General features: G+C 36.7%; 1 protein-coding gene across 1 annotated transcript in view; it reads left to right on the forward strand.

Annotated features, from left to right (window-relative positions):
- GLRA3 (glycine receptor alpha 3) overlaps positions 1 to 22,046 on the forward strand; it is a 261,420-nt gene that overhangs the window by 215,386 nt on the left and 23,988 nt on the right. The window contains 2 exon segments of the mRNA XM_027837550.1: positions 7,728 to 7,865; positions 12,873 to 13,087. Of these exon segments, the coding sequence (XP_027693351.1) occupies positions 7,728 to 7,865; positions 12,873 to 13,087 (353 nt within the window).

Consider the following 22,046-nt stretch of genomic DNA (forward strand, 5'->3'; position numbering starts at 1 on the left):
ATGATCACATTTTTCAAAAAGAGTTCCAGCTGTTACTTAAGGAATGAAGAATTGCCATATGTGGCTGGGCTCAGTAATTTGTCTTCATAAATAACAGGAAACTTTGGGGAGGCCATGGTTATCCTACATGACATCATTTCCTCTAGATCCATTGTAAATTTAGGAATTTATTTTAAACTTCCTTGAACCTCATACTTTTAATTTTTACTATGTTTTAGAATAAGCAATTCTACTAACTTAACTGCTATTTCAGAGTAGATTTCATTTTATCTCTCATTTATTCACCTCTTTCAAACTACAGGGTGATTGCTTCATTTAGCATTGTAGGATTTTGTGTTCACTCTATTCACACCATCCTTGATATTATAAATTTATATTAAATGTCCTTTAGCCTTTAATTTACCAAGGGGAAGAATTCTTGGGGGTTTTTAAAAGTCCTCAAATTTTTTAAGCCTTTTATATCTTTAGTCATTTTACTACATTTTCCTCTCCTTCATATTTTATCATTCAGCAAAGTTGAATGTCATTCCCATCCACTGAGGTAACACTATACATTCCTTCCTATTACATTTAAAAATGTTAAGACCAGGTCAAATATTATCAATTTTTAATCCTAAACAGAAATGCATGTTTATTCCTAACTTTTGCTTCTTATTTCTAAGCCAGTCACATGTTGACTTGAAAATACTTAAGCAAAGTTTTTAAAAGTTTTTTAAAAGTGTAATAAATTTCATAAAAATTTTATTACATTGATTTTTGTTATTTCAATATAATATTAAATGATTAAATTATACAATATAATGTATTATTTTCCTATATAAATGTTTACTCTTTTAAATAACTCATATAGACTAGTCAGGCAGTATTTTCACTTACAGAAATAATAGGTCTTTTCCTAAGTAGCTTATATTTTATATGCCAAGGCACAATGCCTGGCACAGAGTAAATATTTAATAAATGCTTTTTCATTCATGTTCAATGAGCCTATCATTAATTGTTTGCCACCCATTCATCTACTATCTCCAGTCTGTCTTCTATTATCCCTGCTAAGGTTGGAAGTCATAATGACAATCTTCAAATCAATCAATCACTCAAGCTTTTATTGAATACTTTCAATGTTCAAGGCACTAAGGATACAAAGAAAAAATAAAACAGTCTCTATCTTTAAGGAACTTAAATTGTACATTTGTTATACATTTTTCCAATAATTCCACAATTTCCATTCTTGATTCCCTTCAAAACTTTTAAATAGGTGCCATTTGGGTCTGATTATTTATATATCTTCAGTTTGTTTGATTAGATCAAATATGTTCTGTTAACTGCTTTTATAAATCTGTGTTGCTGTCAAAGTGTCTACTTCAGAAGGTAATTTTAGAGTAGGAATGTTTCTTATTAGTGTGTTACTCAGAAAAGACTAAGAAAAATAATTCAAATAGTCCCTACTATTCTCCTTTCACAATGAAACACACCTTCAGTACCATGACCAAGCAGTCCTACCCTTTCTCTGGTTGGCTTTCTGTCTTTATACACACACATACACACACACACACACACACACACACACACAGAGGAAAAGGAGAGAGAGATTTTATACAGATATTATATATTTTTCTGTCTTTGGATATACATATTATATTTATATGATATATATACATACTAATTTAATTTTCTTTGGAAGGTCTAACAAGGTCCTTTTCAAATTTAATTTTAACCTAATTTGTAAATGAGAAACATTTCATTTCGAACATGTAATGTAAGTTTAATATAAACTAATAGTTTTCCCAGCTTAAGGCATTAGATCCATGGCTATGTAATCAAAATACTTCCAACTCTGGCTCTATAAGAGAACAGAGGAAGCCAGCAGTCTCTTTTATTTCTTGGCACAAATCAATACATGGTTATAAAATTCCTATCTTGTGTAGAACACTGGGCAAGGTTCTGGGAGGATTTAGATAAACTTACAAGTTATGCATAAGTTATTAAGAGTGAAGGCTGGAGATTTTTGGGTTGCCTCCAATAAGGTCAGCTCCACAGAAATTAAAATTGCTCCTTTACATATCATCTCTTGATACCACTTTTAGACAACTTCTTGTAGAGAACTTAATGTGTCTAAAACTGAATTCATTCTCTTTCCCTCACTAACTCCCTCTCTTTCCTAAATATCCTTATTTCTGTTTAAAATACCATTCTCCTTCTTGTTTCCTACATTCATTGCCTTGGCATAATCCCAGACTCTTCACTGTCCCTCATCCCACATATCCAACCAGTTGCCAATCTTGCCATTCCTACCTTCACAAATTCTCCCATCTGATTCCTTCCTTTGACCTGTACAACAACCCACATCAGTTAATGCCCTCATTACCTCTTACCCAGATTATTGCAACAGCCTTTTGATTGGTCTCCCTGCCTCAAATATCTCACTACTCCATTCCTTGTACATACTGATTGTTCAGTTTTCCTCAGTTTTATCCATCTTTTCATGTCACCTTTAGGGTTTTCCTGGCAAAGGTATGAAGTGGTTTGCCACTTCCTTCTCCAGCTCATTTTACAGATAAGGAAATCAAGATAAAGTTAAGTGATTTCTCCAGGGTCATACAACTAATAAGTGTCTGAAGATGAATCTCTCTGACTCCATGCCTGGCACTCTATCAACTGCACCACTACCAAACTAATTTTCTTTGAGTACAACTCTGGAAATGACTAGTTTTCTCATCCACTGTTCCTGTTGCCAATAAGCCAAGTGAACTCTTCTCAGGCCTAGGATGCCTTACTCTCTCTTCCCTGGAGGGGGAGGCTTTAGCTATATCTTTGCATTGTCCAAGATCTCCACTCATGGAACTGGTGTCCCCTAGTCTCTGCCTTCTTCTTGACCTGGTGGTATCCCGAGGTCCCAAGTATCTCCTCAAGGTAACCTCACCAACAACTGAATTTGTTTTCAGAAGACAATCTGAAAACATCTTTGGTGCTGCTTGTCCTAGATATATCTTGGAGTGCTTGCCTCAAATACCAGAATTTCTAGTTATGGTTCCACGTTGGAGAAACAGAATATTCTTGTCTGACAAGGCAACCTCTAATAATCATAGCCTCTTAGCACTTGCAGATCTTAACTTCAAACCACTTTCCTTTTGTGGTTTTCCTATATCACACACCATAAAATCATAAAGTGATATAGAGGCTGTCTTCCAACTATATATATTAAAAAATTTTATCACATGTGTGGATCTCATAAATCTGAAGGAAGCAGGGCTTATAGTGCCATTGAGTCCACTGACACATGACTTCTCTGTCCTCTCAGTTTGAAGAGTGATAAAAGGCTTCCATATATTCTCTTTAGTAACTCTCTCCTACTCCCTTGAAACAACCAGGCTCTAATCATTTTTAATGTTCATCCTTCCTGCATATACAGCCAATTCTAGAATTTCACAGGGAAGAGTTACCTAAAAGAGAACCAGAATAAGTTTGCACACTGTGTTAGCCACAAAGACCCTTCAGCAGCATATGACTGGGGAGTCCTTTGGTCCATCACTGGAGTCACCTTGGGGTCAAAGTAGTTCATCTCCTATAATCCTGATTGACATCAGTCATTGGCACAAGTCATTATATCCTGACATAGTTTCCTCAACTATAAAATGGAGATGATAATAATAGTACCTGCCTTTCAGGGTTGTTGTGAAGATCAACTGAGATATTTGCAAAGTGCTTAGCACAGTGTTTGGCACATAGTAGGTACTTAATAAATGTTTATCCCCTTCCCTTACCCCACTAGGAAGACGTGTCACTATATTTTCCCCCAAATAAGTGTTAGCATTTCAATGCATAATTCAGCCCCCATCCCCTTAAGCTTCCAAGTAACTTGCAAAAATACTAAACCAAGCTCTCCAAAAGAAAAGACTTTAACAGTTATTTATTTCAAATTTATAATTATGCACATGAGCCAGCATAGAATAATGAATTAAAAGCAGTTTCTGAGTCCAGAAGACCTGGGTTCAATTCCCACCATTACTATATGCTGATTGTGTGAGGCTGAACAAGTAATTTAACTCTAAGCACCCTAGGAAATTTACTAGGACTATAAGTTATAGGACAGATTTTTGTCTTTATTGGGAGAGAAAGATTCCTCACTGAGGATTCCTTATTAATGATCTATTCAGACATCTGGTTTTTAAAACTGTATACATTAGAATTTAAAACCCAGAGTTAACTAGCTGTGTGACCCTGGGCAAGTCACTTAATCCCATTGCCTAGCCAAAAGAAACAAAAAAACAAAAAACAAAACCCAGAGTTGTGATTCACTAAATTCACATCCCTAATTACTCTCATAGTCAGGACTCTCCTTTTCGCTGGTCCAGTAATCTTTCTGCCACATCACACTGCTTCCCTGAGTATTATGTCTGTGTTTCTTAGAAGTATCTTTTTTGCAATAACTTAGAGCCCACTGTTGGTGAAGGATGGTCCATCAGCTAAGACATGTTCTATTCCCTCAGTCCTAAATTATACTGATGAGCAGGAGAGAAACAGGGCCATATTTGAACTGGTTTCATGGATGGGTATTAGATTATTTTGGTAAGAAATAAAACCTCTTTTGACTAATAATGAGTTTCTTGACTTCTATGCACCATTTTGGTGACATGCCTGACATTTTTAAAATTCTGTAAGTTATGCATATCACCACCAGCTAATACCTACACAAAATTTATTTTGAAATTATGAAAACCATCAAAAGACTTTAAGATAAGGAATATAAGGAGCTTAGAAATTTAGCAGTGAAGTGATAGGGATTTTCAGTAAATAAGCATTTATTAAGCACCTACTCCATATTGAAATATGCTGTAATAGGACAATGTAATCCAATAAGAGAGAACAGCTGTGAAAAGGGAAATTTAGTCAACTTACAAGGGGTGATGGGATTTCATCAGGATCTCCTGCTTTTTTATCAAAACTGAACCTAGATAAAATGAAATAACTGCTTTTCTTTTTGGTTTTATGCGTACGATATAATTTTTCTAAAGTCTGCCTTTTGTAGACAAATATGACACAACTGCCCACTAGTACCTGATAAGTACTTAGAAATGTTTTTCGAGCAGTAGTAATGGTTCACACCAAGCCATTTACTCACAGTCTCTCCTAGTAATTAGCCGGACTGGGGCCATGCATTTTACATGGCTGCATCTATGGAAAGGAGTTTTTCCCCTCTCTACATCCAGCTGATCTCTATAGTGATTGAACCTGCAACCTCGCTCTCATTAGCAGAATGTTCTCACCAATTGGCGCAACTTTACCTAAAATACTGCCAACAGAAATTATGAAAAACAGCTGGGACCCTCTTAAAACTTTTTGAATGGAAGTAATATGTTTAAAAAAAAATTTCCTGACTTCCTTAACTATTAGTGCCTTCTCAACTAGCTAAAGTGCTGTCTGTTAACAAATTGTATTTAACTGCTTTGGATTTATTTATAGTTATTCTCTTTATATTTGTTTTTCATGTACTTACATAAGTCCATGTTGACCCTTACCCCAGCTAGGAAACTACTTGAGAGTAGTATTTGTTCCATGTATTGTCTTTCCATCCCCATCCTCTAACATAGTGCCTGTTACATAGTAGGTGTTTATTAAGTGTTCATTGATTTATCAAAACTCGTAAAGAATTTAAACTGATTGAAGTACAATATTATTTATCCCAGGGGCAGCTAGGTGGCACAGTGGATAGCCACCAGGCCTGGGCTTATCTTTGTGGGTTCAAATCCAGCCTCAAACACTCGCTTGCTGTGTGAGCATTGGGCATGCCCCTTAACCCTATTTGTCTCAGTTCCTCATCTGTAAAACGAACTGGAGAAGGAAACCACTCCAGTATTTTTGCCTAGAAAACCCCAAATGGGGTTACAAAGAGTTGGACACAACTGAAGACTGAAACAACTGAGCAACAACAATTGTTTAGCCCTTGGTCCTTTAATGCTTATTCAATATAACACTCTGCACAAAGCAGGCCTCAGTAAATGTTAACTGATGCTTTATTTTTGTTGTATTTGTAAATTGTAAATCATAAAGTGATGTATTTACCACTCCCAAATCTCTACATAACATGATTTAATAACAGTCTGCTCATATAAAAGTCATAGATGGGTGACTGTGTGCATAACTATTTGATAGAGTAATGAATTTGAGAAACAATTTAGATTAAAAGCTAGATAAGACTTTTCCTCCCTGAAAATATCTTAGAAAGTTTGATGGAAGGCTGTGAAATAAACTTGGAGCGTGGAATGATAAGGCTTAAGGATTTTTGCTGTTTCTGAGATTCTCCTCCCTTATTTTTTCATTTGGAGTTGGGCAGAAACTCAGCGATTTACCTCCGCAGCAACTACAGAAATTGGAGAGTACAGAGTGTGACTTGACTGACTAAGCATCAGTACCTTTTTTTATTACTTTTCAATCCTTGAAACAAGCCACTCACTCTTCAGTAAGAAGTTATCGAATGAGAAAGTCATCCTCAGATTTAGTACCAAAGGGAAGAAAATTCAATGGCTTTAGAGAAAAGCTTATTCAATAACAGTCATCACCGCTTGCATAGTAGTGTAAATTTTCACCATGATCAGCAGATCACGGTCAGATTGTTCAAAAAGTAGCCAGTTCAACTACTGGTGCTACTACCTCAGGTATTGTGAGGGTATGTTTTTACCTGTGTGTATTCTGGTCTCTGCACTAGACAGATCTTGACACAATCCAGGAGTTAGACTTTTAAGGATCCTGCATGTGTAACAGCCATCGTTACAGATACACAATTCAGCAAATGAGCTGATTACTTACTGAACTCACTTTTACATTAACTTTTATAAACAACAGTTTCATCTTCTAAGCAAGTTTAAATCGAACAAATTCAGCAGATATTCAATATGTGCCTACTTTGTGCAAGGTGCTATATTCAGATTTGGGGGAGATGTAAAATTTTAGATAACATGAGGTTCCTGCCCTCATGAATCATACATAATAATATAATAGGGGGACAAGAGGCAAGACCAGAATAATATATGAGGTGGTACTGTGACACAGTAGAAAGAATGATTGATTTGGAGTCAAGGGTCCTGGATTCAAATCCTAGTTCTTCCCACTTATTATTTGTATAACTTTGGGCAATTCATTTATCCTCTCTAGGCCTCAGTTTCCTATCCTGTACAATAAGGGGGTAGGATAAGATGACGTCTAAGATTTTCAACTTTAAATATGTAATGATCACAAGTGATTGGTACATCTTAAATGTCAAAGCAAAACTCTCCAAGAGGTCCTAGGGTGGGAGGGAAATCTTTATGGACAAAGAATTAAGGAAAACTTCATCACTTGAGAAAAGTTTTAAAGACAGGAAAGTATTTAGCACTCATTTTCTGTTTCTTTCTGTGCATATATATCTTTAAAGTATTTCTGAGGTTCATTTTTCCACATATGTTTCTGTGTAGGCTCTAACAAATAGAAACTCTTTTCTTTTCCTTATTTTGGTACAAAATTTAGTAGAAATTTAAATTTTCCTTATTTTTTATTTCCTTATAAAGTGTTCTGTCTGGATAGATGTCAGTGAGACTGAATTAGGAAGTACTCAACATCCTCAAGTGACTGATCAAAGAAGTCTGTTTTTTTTTTTCCCTTTACTGATTTTTCTTTGTATAACTATTCTTGGTATTAAGTGCATTGCTTGAAATGGTGCTGTATAGCCTGAGTGGTTTTGATTATCTTTTGCCTAGTTGGATATACCATGAATGATCTCATCTTTCAATGGCAAGATGAGGCACCTGTACAAGTAGCAGAGGGACTCACTTTGCCCCAGTTTGTTTTAAAAGAAGAGAAAGATTTACGATACTGCACCAAACACTACAATACAGGTAGGAGCCAATCACAATTCATTATGATTGGGGAGGTAGGAATTTTTGAATCATACTTTTATAATTCATCAGCTACTTCCTAAATATATTGAACCAATTATTCTGACTATATTTGAAATGTATAATTTTTTAGCATTAGAAAGGGAAGAAAAGTCTTTGAAACATTTGAATCATACATTTACATAAATGCATGCAGTTATATAATTGACTTGAATGAACCAAACAAGTGCCTGATGGCTGAAATGTGTTCTATGTTAATTTAAGGTAAAAGAAGAGGCTTCATTCAATGAACAATGTTTTGTTTTTGTTTTTGTTTTTGTTTTTTCCTGAGAAATACCCTAGATCAGTGGTGTCTAACTAAAATTGAAATGGAGGCCACTAAACCATATATAAACCATATGTGAGAATCTCTTCAGGCTTATGTTGACTTAGGAAACCACAAAGTAACATCCATATTTTATTGTATTTTTATTTGTGTTGTTAAATATTTTCCAATTACATTTTAGTCTGGATCAGTTGCATTTGAGAATGTGATGGGCAGTGTGTACCCATAGGCTATGAGTTTGACATCTCTGCCCTAGACCGAGTGAGAAATATGAATTATTTCAATCCTCATGGGGCAGAAACCACTAAATCTGACTTCTGCAGTAGCACTGAAGGAGGAAAATTTCCATAGTGGTTATTGTTGGCCATTCTGTCCTCTACATGCAGGTTACCCAGGTCACTTTGAGGGAAAATTGTGATGCAGGTAAAAGCTTATTCATTAGGTGTCCTTCCTCTTTTTCTTTCTGATAAATTCAGTCACACTAAGGTGTTTGGGCCCTCATTTCCACCTCTCCTTGGAGTATTTGTATTTGAAAGGAAAACTGCAGGACCCCCGCCACCACCAAGGAATATATCCACAAAGGTCTATAGCATCTGGCACATGTGCACAATTAATTTTATGGCAGGCCAGCCTTCCTGCTATATCTCACATCATCTAACTATTACAATATACAAATCAATTGGATTGATCAGGAAGAAAAGACTAGTAGAGAATTACATTATTCATTTCAGCGCCTTGAGCTGCAGCAAAAATACATTTGGAGCAAATTCAAATTGACATTGACAGTTTCTCCAGTGACTTTCTGCTGCTGCCAGAATCTTGGCTGAACTCGAATTCATTCATTTGACAGTGTGTACAGTATGGCATATTTGGACCTTCTTCAAAAAGTATGAGGCATTTTTTAAAGCAGCACTGGCAGAAAATATTCTTTATGGAAACTAAGCATATAAGCTTATTTGGAGGAAAAAATATAACATTTCTATTGAGCTACCAAAATGTTGTTGTTTTTCTTTATTCCCTAGTAAAGAAGTGACCTACTTAAAAAACAAACATATTCATACTTTAGCAACCTGTGACTTTACTGGTGGGGGATATTCTTTTCACCAACATAGATTATAAGTCTTATGTAATTGAAATAATGTCATTGAAGACCTTTCATGGCTAAAACATCCATCACTTTGTAGCCAAGGAAGTGACAAGCTTCTCTGAACTTAATCTGGTCTCTGGCTAACACACAAATACTCTCACTATACTCAGGCTCAAAATCTTTTAAGCTGGGTAGCATTTGCTAGAGTCAAAGTCTTACTAAGAGTGACTTCAAGACCTTAGGGAAACCTCCAAGCCCTGATGAGAGCAGGATTAAGTCTTCCTAGGATAGACTTCAAGAACCTAGGGAGACCAATAAGTCATGATGAGAATTAGGACTGAGTACTATTTGAACAGACTTCAAAAACCCAGGGACACCTACAAGCCCTGATGAGACTAGGATTGTGCTCTTACAACCAGCAATGGTCCACTAACTTTCCTTTGATTCAGATAGCATTCTCGTACTCCCTAAGTGTGCCTTCCCTGGGTATTGCAATTTAGACCTATCCCTTGCTCATGATAGTTTTGGAACCCAGGTGCCTAGGGAACTTTTCAGTAGTCTCTAAATTTCTCTTGATCTGTTCCCTCATGGAACACAAGAAAACATGTGGAAATCAAGAACAGTCCAGGGTGTCTGTCCCTTAGTTCCCTGAGGTAAAAGGGAAAATTAAACTTTAATAATAGCCCAGGGTTACATAAGTATACATTTCACTTTTTAAAAAATTCCTCAATAAAATGAACTGTGCTAAAGTTGAAGGCTTTTTTTGACCAAAATAGAACAGACTTGATATTTTACATCATTAAAAGCATGAATAAATTGTCCACTTGTGCATTAAAAAAATTGGTGAATTTCCTTCAAAGAAAAAGTCATAAGGATTTTCAAAGAAAACTTTAAAGTGTTTTTTTTCTAATAAAAAGTTAGAAGATAAAATAAAAATTATGCTCTGTCTCCTCTCTCTAATGCTGGAACTGACACCAAAAAAATCATGCTAGGGGTGAGGCAGCATCCTAAAACTTCATTGTCTATTGGGTTTCTTGGTATTACCATCTCTAGAATCCTCATCACAAAACTCTTTTTCTTCACATTTCTATGGATACTATTTCCATAATTAATATATTTCCAGTTTCATATATAATCTTTTTTATTCTACTATGCTATGGAAATGTTTCTTTCATAAATTTAAAATAAAATAAATTTTAAAAATAATAAATGCCACTAACTTTAGAATATATCAGTGTATAGTCTAAGCTACCACTTTCTTTGTTTCATTCTCATTTCTATATTGTGAATTCATGTGTGGTTTTTTTTCTTTGTAACTAGAACAACTTGATCTGCACCATTTTTTTTTGCCTCACACAGGTTTTCTGGGAATGAATGCAAGAAGAGATTGATGGAACAATTAATTCTTGATTACTAGAAAAACTTGCAATGTTATTTCATCATTTTCTGTCCCTGAATCCCCATTTTTTTGGTAGACTTAGGATCAATTTTTCATAAGGGAATTCTTTTTCTCTACCTTATTCTTTCTCTTCTTACGTCTTTGTTCTATTTTTAATCATAGTGGTAACCATAGAAATGAAAGGGTTTTGAAAAATATTTTTGTGACTACTTAATGTTTTATGCTGTTTATCTAGTGAAAATATTATATGAAGAGGTACGAATTTGCCCCTTCTTGTAGAAGTCTCCCAGTGGCTGGTGGAAGGAGCACGGGACTGGGAATTGGAAGTTGTTGGTTCAAGTCCTGTCTCTGCCACGTATTAGCTATGTGGAAGTCAGCAGTTCACAATTTTTCTGGGCCTAAATTTCCCCATCTATCTAATAGGAATAATATTTGTACTGGCTACCTCTGGCTACTTCCTCAGCAATAATGTCTTAATGTAAGGTGCCATTTTACAAATGGCATATAATGTGATGGGCAAAATGGTTCTCTGTTACAATGTCAGTGCTTATGGGCCCTCTAGTAGGGGCCAACCCATCTTAAAATTCAACACAGGAGACCTCTAAAATCAATAAATAGCCTGGCAAAGAGGCAAACTTAGGCATGTCAGGGAAAACTTCCTAATAATTAGAGTTCTGCCCAGCCTATCAATAATATGAAAACTCTAGCTACTACTCAAACTGTATGAAATCCTATAATTAAAAATTTTTATTTTTAAGTTCAAACTCGACAAAAATTTAATACTGACATAGCATACAAATGCAACTTAACAAAAAAAAAAATTTTACACCCCATGGAATGGGTTAATGGGGAAATAGTGCTTTCCTCCTCGATTAGAAGTCTTCAAGAAAAAGCTGAATGACTACTTGTCAGATTTGGGTGGGGGGGATTCTTTGCAGGGAAATGGTTGTAAGTTACAATAGATGGCCTTTTCAACTCTGAAGTTCTGTGACACAGGTTCAAGAAATTGTGCCAGGTGGGACAGCTAGTTGGTGCAGTGGGTAGAGCACCAGCCCTGGAGTTAGGAGGACCTGAGTTCAAATCTGGCCTCAGACACATAATACTTACTAGCTATGTGACTCTGGGCAAGTCACTTAACCCCAATTGCCTCAGAAAGAAAGAAAGGAAGGAAGGAAGAAAGAAAGAAAGAAATTGTGTCAGGCCCTGTTTCCTTCCAACAACTCAACTCTATTTTTGGCCCCAAGTCCACTGAGGACAATTCTGGTATTGTAGCCTAGAGTAAGATAAACCATTCACCCCTACTATTAACCCTAGGTAAGAGCCACATAATCCCATCTCTAATGCATACACAATCACATGTACATGCAAACACCCCCAGTTTCCCACCTTCCTCTAATTCTCACCTAATTTTAATCCAACACACATTCATATACTCTAGCTTTCCACTTTTCCCTGGTGCCCTCCCCCCCAAGCTGTTTGACATATAGTTATATTTTCTCCCAGTAGAACATAAGCTTCTTGAAGTTAAGGATTGTTTCATTTTTGTCTCTGAAGAACAAGCAAGTAGCACAGTGCCTAGCAAATAATTGACACTTGATTAATGGTGCAGTGAATGGACAATCTTTTGTCCATTGTATAACTTTGGACCTAGCTCATGCACAGAGTGACCAATATCCTTGACCATAGAATTTTGTACAAATGGATTCTAGCAATACATCACAAGATCAAAACTGTCTCACAGCAGCTAACAGTACAGTGAATAGAGTGCCGGACCTGAAGAAATGAGTTCAAATTTGACTTGATACACTGCGTTACCCTGAGCAAATCACTTAACCTCTGTTTGCCTCAGTTTTCTCAACTGTAAAATGGGAATAATGATAACACCTACCTCAAAGGGTTGTTATTAAAATCAAATCAGATAATCTTTATAAAAAAGCCCTTGGCACAGTACCTGGCACATGGAGATGCTATATAAATGCTAATCCCCTTCCCTTCCCTCGTGGCTACTTCCATTTAGGAAATTTTGGTCTAGTGTTTCCTTCCTGTCTTAACATAATGAACAAAAAGAATAGGCTATGACACCGTGGTTTTATTAGGAAACATTAAATCATTTCATATAAGAAAAATATAATTAATAGCCGATATGACAAAGACATGTTCTTGTGAAAATGAATGTGTGTTTTTCATCGTCATCAGGAAAGTTCACATGTATAGAAGTCCGTTTCCACCTAGAACGACAGATGGGCTACTACCTGATCCAGATGTACATACCTAGTCTCCTGATTGTTATACTGTCTTGGGTTTCATTTTGGATTAACATGGATGCAGCTCCAGCCAGGGTAGCTTTGGGGATAACAACTGTGCTGACTATGACCACACAAAGCTCAGGATCCAGAGCTTCTCTCCCAAAGGTGAGTAAAGCTAGCATTTTATGGTTGTATATGTTACATGAATCATTAGCAACACTGGAATCATCCTTAGCAGATGGTTGCTCTAGCCTTTACTTAGCCATGATGTGATGTGCTACACATCCCAAAATGCATCATGAATGCATACGTGCACATGCGTGCTCATGTATGCAGGGACACATACACACACAGCAAAACTGTAAAGCTTGCAGCATTCTCTCCCCTGCTCTTTTATATTACAAGCTTTACCTCAGTTAAATATAGTCGGTTGCTTTTTGCTCCCTAAGGGAGTGCCAGTTGACAATCATCAATTTCCCCTTCTATTGACCTACAGGAAAGGAATATTTCATAGCCTACCCTAGAGTTCTTCTCCAGTTTCTCACAATATTCATCTTCATGTCATCTTCATCATAAAAAATTATATCCATCATCGCAAAACTATGAGTATCCATGCACATATGGCAATGTATTTGGTCCTACATGAAGTTAATAATTTTTCATGACTGGCATTGTTCTTTTGGAGTGGACTGTGCATTGCATTCTACTCTTACAATCATGTGCATCTGTGGTTTGAATTTTCTCAAAATACACAAATGAATGCACTGGAAATGTGTTAATTATTAGTATACTAATTCATGTCCTATATTGCTTATTCTGCTCTTCCAAGATTTAACAGTGGAATATCAGAGTGAAGTCTAATGTTATTAACATTTTATTATGTTTTCAAAATGTCTTATGTTAACTAGTATTCTACGAAATATTGATCTGATTACAAATTATAAATCTGCTCATAATTTTAGGCTAATGAGCCTTGTCATTTATTTCTATTTTCACAACCATACTGCGGGGATTCCTTATTATTAGCTGAAATAATGGTCGTTCCTTTGCTAACAAATGTGTACTTTCAATACTGATTTTCCACATGGGCTAATCTGAGAGAAAAGCTTGTTTGTTCTAGGAGTTTTCATGTAGAGGGAAGGCAGCAAAATTTCAGTTTGGAGAATCACATTAATTCTTTCTGACCTTGCTTTCCTGCTACTTGAATTATCCAAAAAAAATTTTTAAATGTCTAATTCACCACGTCCCAATATACTGGGTAGGCCTTGGTAGAGAGGCTTATCATTTATGTCTGGGCAAAGTTCAGTTATGGATTTGAGGTCTGTGTTGTATTTAATGTTTGAGTTTTGGGGATTATTCTGAGTTTTTGTCTTTTCTTACATGCATTATATGCATATTGTATATCAATAATGATGTCATCCTGTATAAACAAATGAGACTTATGATCAACCATGAGTGGAGAAATATCAAATATTTATTGAGCATTTAATATGTGCTCAGGTACTTTGGTGGAATACTAAGGCTTTATGGTCTTCACCTCAAAGAACTTACAATCAAGAAAAGAGAAAACTAACATTCCTGAAGAGCAGTGGAATATACAGAATAAAATATAATCAGGAGCTAAATTAAGCAGCGTAGACTATGAGTGCTATAGAAATTCAGGGGAAGATGGAAAGCTTCATAGAGACTCAAGGACATAAAGGAAAAATCAGATTTGGGTAGATTGAAAAGAGGTGCTCAAAGTGGTCAAGGTAGGAGACCTTAGTGAAGACACAGATGGTAAAAAGAATTTCCTGTTTTAGGGATTTTTTTTACAACTTACATATATAAAAAGCATATTTATAAAATTTGGGTATGGCATAAAAGCTAGGAGGAAAACTTAATATTTTAGATGACAGAATACAGATTCAACAAGATTTTTGTCAGGCTGTAATAATAACTAGTGTTTACATATAACTTCAAAGTTTGCACGGTGATTTACATGTTATCTCATTTTGTCTGGAATGAGCCAAAGGAAATTTACTCTGAAACTGGACAAGTGAGATTTAATAAAGAACAACATGATATCCTACACTGCTGTAATAAAAATAATAATAATAATAAATAAATAACTGCCCAATTATCAGATAGATAACAAAAGCAAGTTCATGTAAAAAAAAAAAAAAAAAGTTGATTCTGAGATCAGCCCAAGTCATCCGGGTAACGTATCTGCCAAAATAGTCAGTGTGGTCCAATGTCCAGGCTTGTTTTACACTGTTCTTGTCAGACTGCATCTGGATCATTGTATTTAGCTCTGAGTGTAACATTTTAAGAGCACTACTAATAAACTAGAGCACATCCAGATGAGGTTAAAAAGGATGGTGAGGGGTGTGGGCAACCAGATCATAGAATCCTAGGCTGCAGCTAGAAAGGACTTTAGAGACTTCATTGTACCGATGAGAAAACTGAGGAAGACAAAATTTAAGTGACTTGCCCAGGATCATAATGTTTGAGGCAGCATTTAAATTTATGCCTTCTTGAGTCTAAGCCCAAGAGTCTAAGCACTGTTCCTCCTGGCTTCCTCCTATGAGAAAGTAGAGAATGTTCAATGTGGAAAAAAGAAAAAAAAATTAGTGTGGGTAAAAGAGCTGTCATGAAATATGTTGAGAGCTATCATGGATAAAGACAACTCCATATTCTAAAGCTCCAGAAAGCAGGTCTGGGACCCATGCCCCAGACATTTCAAAGAGGCAGATTTCAGTTCAAAATGAGGAAGAACTGCCCAGTAAACAAGATTACACCAAGATGGAATGGCCTACTAATTAAGGCATTAAGTTCCCCATCACTGGAAGGGTTTGAAAAGAGGCCAGATTACCACTCGTTACAAATGTTGTAGAGGAATCGTTAGCATTGGAAATCAGACACTGCTGAGGTGGGCCTGCACAAGAACAGGTATGGGTTCAAGGCTATAGAACTGGACAACTTTCTCTGGGCTGTTAAAATCCTCCTCCATCCCCAAATTGTGCATAATAACAACTATGGTAACTTTCCATGGATTGTTAGTTATCTGACATGAGGGCAGTATAGTAATGGAAGATAAAGCCTGGATAAAAAGCAAACTGGAAGAAGACTTATGTACTACTAAGGGAAGTTGGTCTCTGAGAATAACTGCCACAAAATATATTAAAATAATAATAACAGCTAGCATTCATAGAGCACCATTAAGTTTTATAAAGTGCTTTATAGACCTTATCATACTGGACCTTACAACAACCCTACAAGATGAAGGCAATATAATTATTTGCACTTTGTAGATGAAGAAATTGGGGCTGAGAAGGGCTTCATAACCAGAGGATTTTTCACTTGATCCTGGAGGCAATTGGGAGTCACCGGAATTTATTGAATAGGAGGGTGACATTGTCAGTTGCACACTTCAGGAAGATCACTTGACAGCTGAGTGGAAGATAGTCTTGAACGTGAAACAACTTGATACAAGCTTAATGTTCTTGTTCTTCAGTCGTTTCACTTGGGTCTGACTTTTTATGACCCATTCAGAGTTTTCTCGGCAAAAGTTTGCTATTTCCTTCTTTAGCTCATTTTACACATGAAGAACTGAGGCAAACAGGGTTCAGTGACTTGCCCAAGGTCACATAGCTAGTAAGTGTCTAAGGCCACATTTCAACTCAGGAAGATGAATCTTCCTGACTCCAGTTCCAGCACTCTATCCACTATGCCACCTAACTGCCCTAAGCCTAATGTACATGTGTCATAAAGATATGTTGTATTAGGTATTTGCCAACTGAGGTGGGGAGAATAGTGAGATAGAGATATGGCACATGAAAGGGTTAAATAAGATGATTCCTGAATCAATGTTAGGAGAGATGGTATTAGAAAGGAATAATGAGCTTAATTTGTGTTGCTCATTTCTTCTTGGGCATCTGTTTCTACTTTAGCTTATGCTCTGATTATTTCGAGCATAATTAAGACTGCTGGTGATGGCTATGGATGGTAGTATGGAGAATATGGTCTGACTACCAGGGCCTAGTCCTCTCTGTCTACCTCAATGACCATAGTGCTGCAGGAGCAATGCAGGTCAGTCATCTTCAGGTCATTATAACTTTTATCCTTTAACATCATTTTTAATTTTAAATTAAATCAAGATTATATGATTCTATATGAAGGCTCTAGCTATATTACACCAAGATAATAAACTAAAAGGCAGAATTGTATTGCTTAGAGGGCAGTCTGAGAGTCAAGTATCTACCCTTAATTTTTGTGTGCTCCCAGGCAATTCTCTAAGATTATAATCGTCAGAGTACACACAGTTCCACATTAGTAAAAAGAGTTTCTTCATTAGGAGCTCCCTATTCTGATGTAAGCACATGTGAACAAAAATGAATATAACAAAGCAACTGAAAAGTGAAAAATTCAGCCTCATGCCCAGGTTTTAGGCCTGTGATACATCATATATAATCATAGGATCAAAGATTTAAACATGAAAGAAGTCATCTCCAGTCAATTTAATTATTTCTTTTTCCAACACCCCCCTGAATCAATCGACTATTTGATTATCATCTATGCACAGCCATATTCCTACCAGAAATTGCCTTAGACAGACTGTCACTGTTGCTGGTTCAGATTCAATTTGATAAAGCAATTTGCAATGTGCATCTTTCATCTTATACCATATTAGTTCATAAATACAGGTAGGTCTTAGAAGCAGGAGGAAAAACAAGGAGAGTGAGGGACTATGATTGCAAAATAAGCTTAGGGTAGAACAGTGATGTAAGCACAGGAGGAAGAGGGGAATATTCAGGGAGGGAGGGAAAGGAGAGGAAGAGAAGGAAGGGGAAAGAGGGAGGAAGGGAGAATGAGAGAAAGAGACAGACAAAGAGTAGGGGGGAGAGGGGGAGAGAAGGACAGGGACAGGGAGAGAGATACAAGTCAATTATAACTATGTGTGCATCCAGTCTCACACTTAATAGACTTTAAAGTGCTGTTAACATTGATAGAGTACTAAGAGATGTTAGTGAGATTCTTAGACTGGGACTAAGACAGATAGAAAAAGCTGACACTTTCTGAATTTGCTTCTCAATTTCATCAAGGTGAAAGTTAAATGTAGAGAAACAGAAGTCACTCAAAATATAGTATAACATGTCTTCAAATACTTGAGCTACAAATTATGCCATCCCAGAGTCATAAAACATGGAGTTGAAAGGGACCTTAGAGATCATGTAATTCCTCCATCTCACTTTGAAGCTGAAAAAAATAAGATCCAGGTATTAAGTGACTTGTCCAAGGCCAGTCACACAATTAATGACAGAGTACAAATTTTAGAAAGTCACTTGATTCTTCCTCCTAGTCAAATGCTGCTTCTATTATACCACACTGCTTGTATATTAATTGCATCACATTTCTTACAAATAAAATCATTACCTTAAAAAAAAAAAGAACCGTCTTTAGTGTGGAATATTGATGGTTAAGCTGGGAAATGTTTAACAACTGACTCTCTGAAAGAAAATAGATGCATGATCCACTATTAAATTTAATCTTCATTAACATTTTATCCATCATTGTTAAGTCTAGGTAATCAACAAAACAATAAATCAAGGCCTGATTTTCAGTGTTGGCTGATTTCCCCAGTGCAAATGCTTACACTAATAATAATCATTTTTTGAGAGCCTCTGGGAGCTGGGTCCAGCACATCATTGTATTCACAGGCATCGTGGAACATAAAATAGAATGGTTGGCTTGGAGTCAGGAAAACCCATGTTCAAATCCCACCTCTGAGAATTCCTAACAGTATGTCCTTAAGCAGGTCATTGGGTTGTGATTCGCAGTATTGGAGGGAGTCCTGAGACCAGGAGTTCTCACACTAAGGAATTCATAGAACCATCAAAATGATGTACTACTAGTTTTTAAAAACAACAGAGCAATCTCTCAGGGAAACAGATTAGGAACACAATATAGAGAAACAAAGTAACTTAGCAGTCTGGTATCCCACAAATCCAGACTCCAGCTCCTGGAAAAAGGACACACTATTTCACAACTGAGAAAACTGAAAGAGATACTCTATTGGACCTATACCTCGAAGAGATCCAAGAAAGATGGAAAGGGTCCATATGTACAACAAATATTTCTGGCAGCTATGATTGTACTAGGAAATAATTTTAAATGAAAGGACTATCCTTTAGGGAATGGCTGAACAAATTGTGGCATATGAATGTAATGGAATATTATTGTACCTTAAGAAACAATAAAAGGGATGGGTTCAGAGGACCTTGGGAAAACTTGTAGGAACTACCGAAGAGGGAAGCGAGTAGAACCAAGAGAACAATTTATCCTGTAACAACATTATAAAGGCAAACAACTTTTGAAAGACTTAAGATCTCTGCTAAATATGATGACTGAGCATGATTCTGGAATGATGAAGAGCTATGTTTCCCACCTCCTGACAGAGAAGTATTGGAACTAGATATGCAGAAGGAGACATTTATTCATTTGTTCCTCGTTTGTCCTTCATTCTCAAAGTGGACCATGACATCAGGAAGGTGATGTCCTGACTTGCAAGTGAATTGGATCTAAGTAAACATAAGCAGAATGAGACATAAACTATTGGAAAGGAACATTGTAGGAATTTGTTTTGCTTGACTTTGTTACATGAGTTTTGTTTTTCTTTCTTTTTTTTTTAGTGAGGAGGAGATGAGGAAAGAAAGAAAACACATTTTAATTTTAAAAATCAAATTTTTAAAAGAACTCACAGATTCTTCAAGTATACACATTTAATTCAGAATTATTCTGAAAGTAACATCTGCAGTTTCATACTATTCCTTATAAACCTGAAATGGAATACATCTGCTGTTGCTACCACGGATGAGGCTCAATGTTCTCTCAGAGCCAATGATCTGAGTCATCTCTTACCTAGTGTTTTCAAAATACCCTTTCTCCATCAACTATCCCAATACAATCTTTGTACCTTAACATCTTAAAAAAAACTTTATCATTTATCTTTGCTCTGATCCTCCTCATTTCTAACCAGCATGGGGTCTTGAATAAGGTATGAAACAAATAGAAGATTGCAAATAGTTACCCAGAAATGTTACAAAATGCAAAAACCTTTCTCTGGGCCATGCATTAGAGGATGCTGAATTTAATTTTTCAATAACGACTGTTTTTCAAATGGCACAAAAGAGAGAAGGAAAGAGAATTTTGTTAAGAGGAAGGCTAACTTGAAAGCAAAATCCTATAGCTCCATTATGAACCAAGCAAGGAATGTAGCTCTTTTGCACCTCAGAGAGGTAGCATGATATGACAGATAGATGCAGGACACAAGTTGCTCAACTACTACAATCCTCAGGAAATTGTCTAAGAGTAGAAATTCCAAATGGGCTGGGATCTGCATGAGTGGATAACAAAATTACAAGTCCTTGATGTTGCTTAGGTCAGTAGCTGAGAAACAATAATGCACCTTTACACCTTTCCATGTATTACTAGTAAAACTCAATAGAAAGGGATAGAAAAAGAAATTAAACCCAATTAACTCTAGAATATGGAAATTATTTGAAAGTTTATCTACCAAGATATACCCTGGAACAACTGCTAGCTGTGTAGTAATGTAACTACAAAACATTCTTTACAGAAAAATAGACCATTTTTAAATAGAGAAATCAGATTTGTCCTACTTGCCTCCAGAGGGCAAAACTAATAGTAATGGGTTTTGACAATTACTCCTAGTTTGCAGGTGCAAATAAGGAGAAATTTCTTAACAATTAGAATTATTAAAATGTGCAATGAGCTACTGTGCCGGTCGTGCCGTGCACTCTCCTTCTAACAGGAGCAGGCTGCCAGGGTCATACTCACCAGTCCTTGGAGCCCACCCGGATAAACACAGAGATGAGCCGATGAGGAGGTGCAAGCACTCGAACTTTATTCAGAGACCATCCCAGCAAGGCCAAGCAGGAAAGCACGAGCAGGAGCAAGAGAGCGAGCTCTGATCCCTACCGCCCCTTATATACCTTCCTAGCCCCTCCTCCTCAGCCTGCCTACTAGTGATTGATTGTAGGATCAGATACCAGAAGGAGACGTCTAGGGTTAGCACTGCACCAAGGGAGAGGTCATGACAAAGGAAGCTAGGCCCAGATACCGGAAGGAGGCGTCTGGGGTTAGCGCTGCACAAGGGGAGAGGACGTGACAAAGGGAGCTCGTTCTCTGCCGTCCCACTCCCACGTGGCACAGCCCCCTGCCTCAGGAGCACATGCTCCGGCTACTTGCCTGTATCCTGTTCCTACCCCAGTTCACCACAACTCCACATGGCCCAGCCCCCTGCCTCGGGAGAGTAAGCTCCAGTTACTTCCTAATATCTTGTCCCTGCCCCATCTTGCCACAACCCCCACGTGGCACATAGCCAACATCAGACAATCCCTCACAAGCTACTTTAGGGAATAGTACCCACCCTATCCCTGTTGGAGATCTTTGAGCAAAGAGTAAATGACATCCAGTAAACCAGACCCTCAGATCATTCTCCCTTGCATCTGCTGCCCTGCCTGGTTTCAACTCCACTGAACAAGTTGCCTTCATGATGAGTAGCCTCTGGTATCCCATTCCTCTTCCCCCTATTCCTGCTTTCCTACTTTATTTCATGTGATGTCTCTTCCCTTAGATTGGGAGTTCATTGAGGTCAGGGATTTTTTTTTTTGTTAATGATATCTGCTTAGATATTATATTGTTATATATATATATATATATAGTTATTATATATGCTTAGATAGATATATATATATTATATATATATAATTATTATATATGCTTAGATAAATGGTTATTGAATTCGATTAGATTGGCCTAGAGAGATATCAGAAAATATCCATTTCTATTCAGGTATGGGTTTGACTATATGGCCTCTTTCAACTCTGAAATTTCATGATTCTCCAAATAGTTGCCAAATGTATATTTTTTAACACAAGCTGTAGAAATGTTTTAGATACATAGATACACGGACATTTCTATATCATATATTGCAGTGAAAAGCATACCAGATTTGGAGTCAAAAATAGGTGTTTCCATTCTTGTTCTGCCATTTACTACCTCTATGACTGGGGTAAAGTCACAACCTCTCTGGAGATATAACTTTAGCATTTCTAAAATG

This window comes from Vombatus ursinus, unplaced genomic scaffold (genome assembly GCF_900497805.2).
Source record: "Vombatus ursinus unplaced genomic scaffold, bare-nosed wombat genome assembly UNPS02014821.1, whole genome shotgun sequence".
NCBI classification, from domain to species: domain Eukaryota; kingdom Metazoa; phylum Chordata; class Mammalia; order Diprotodontia; family Vombatidae; genus Vombatus; species Vombatus ursinus.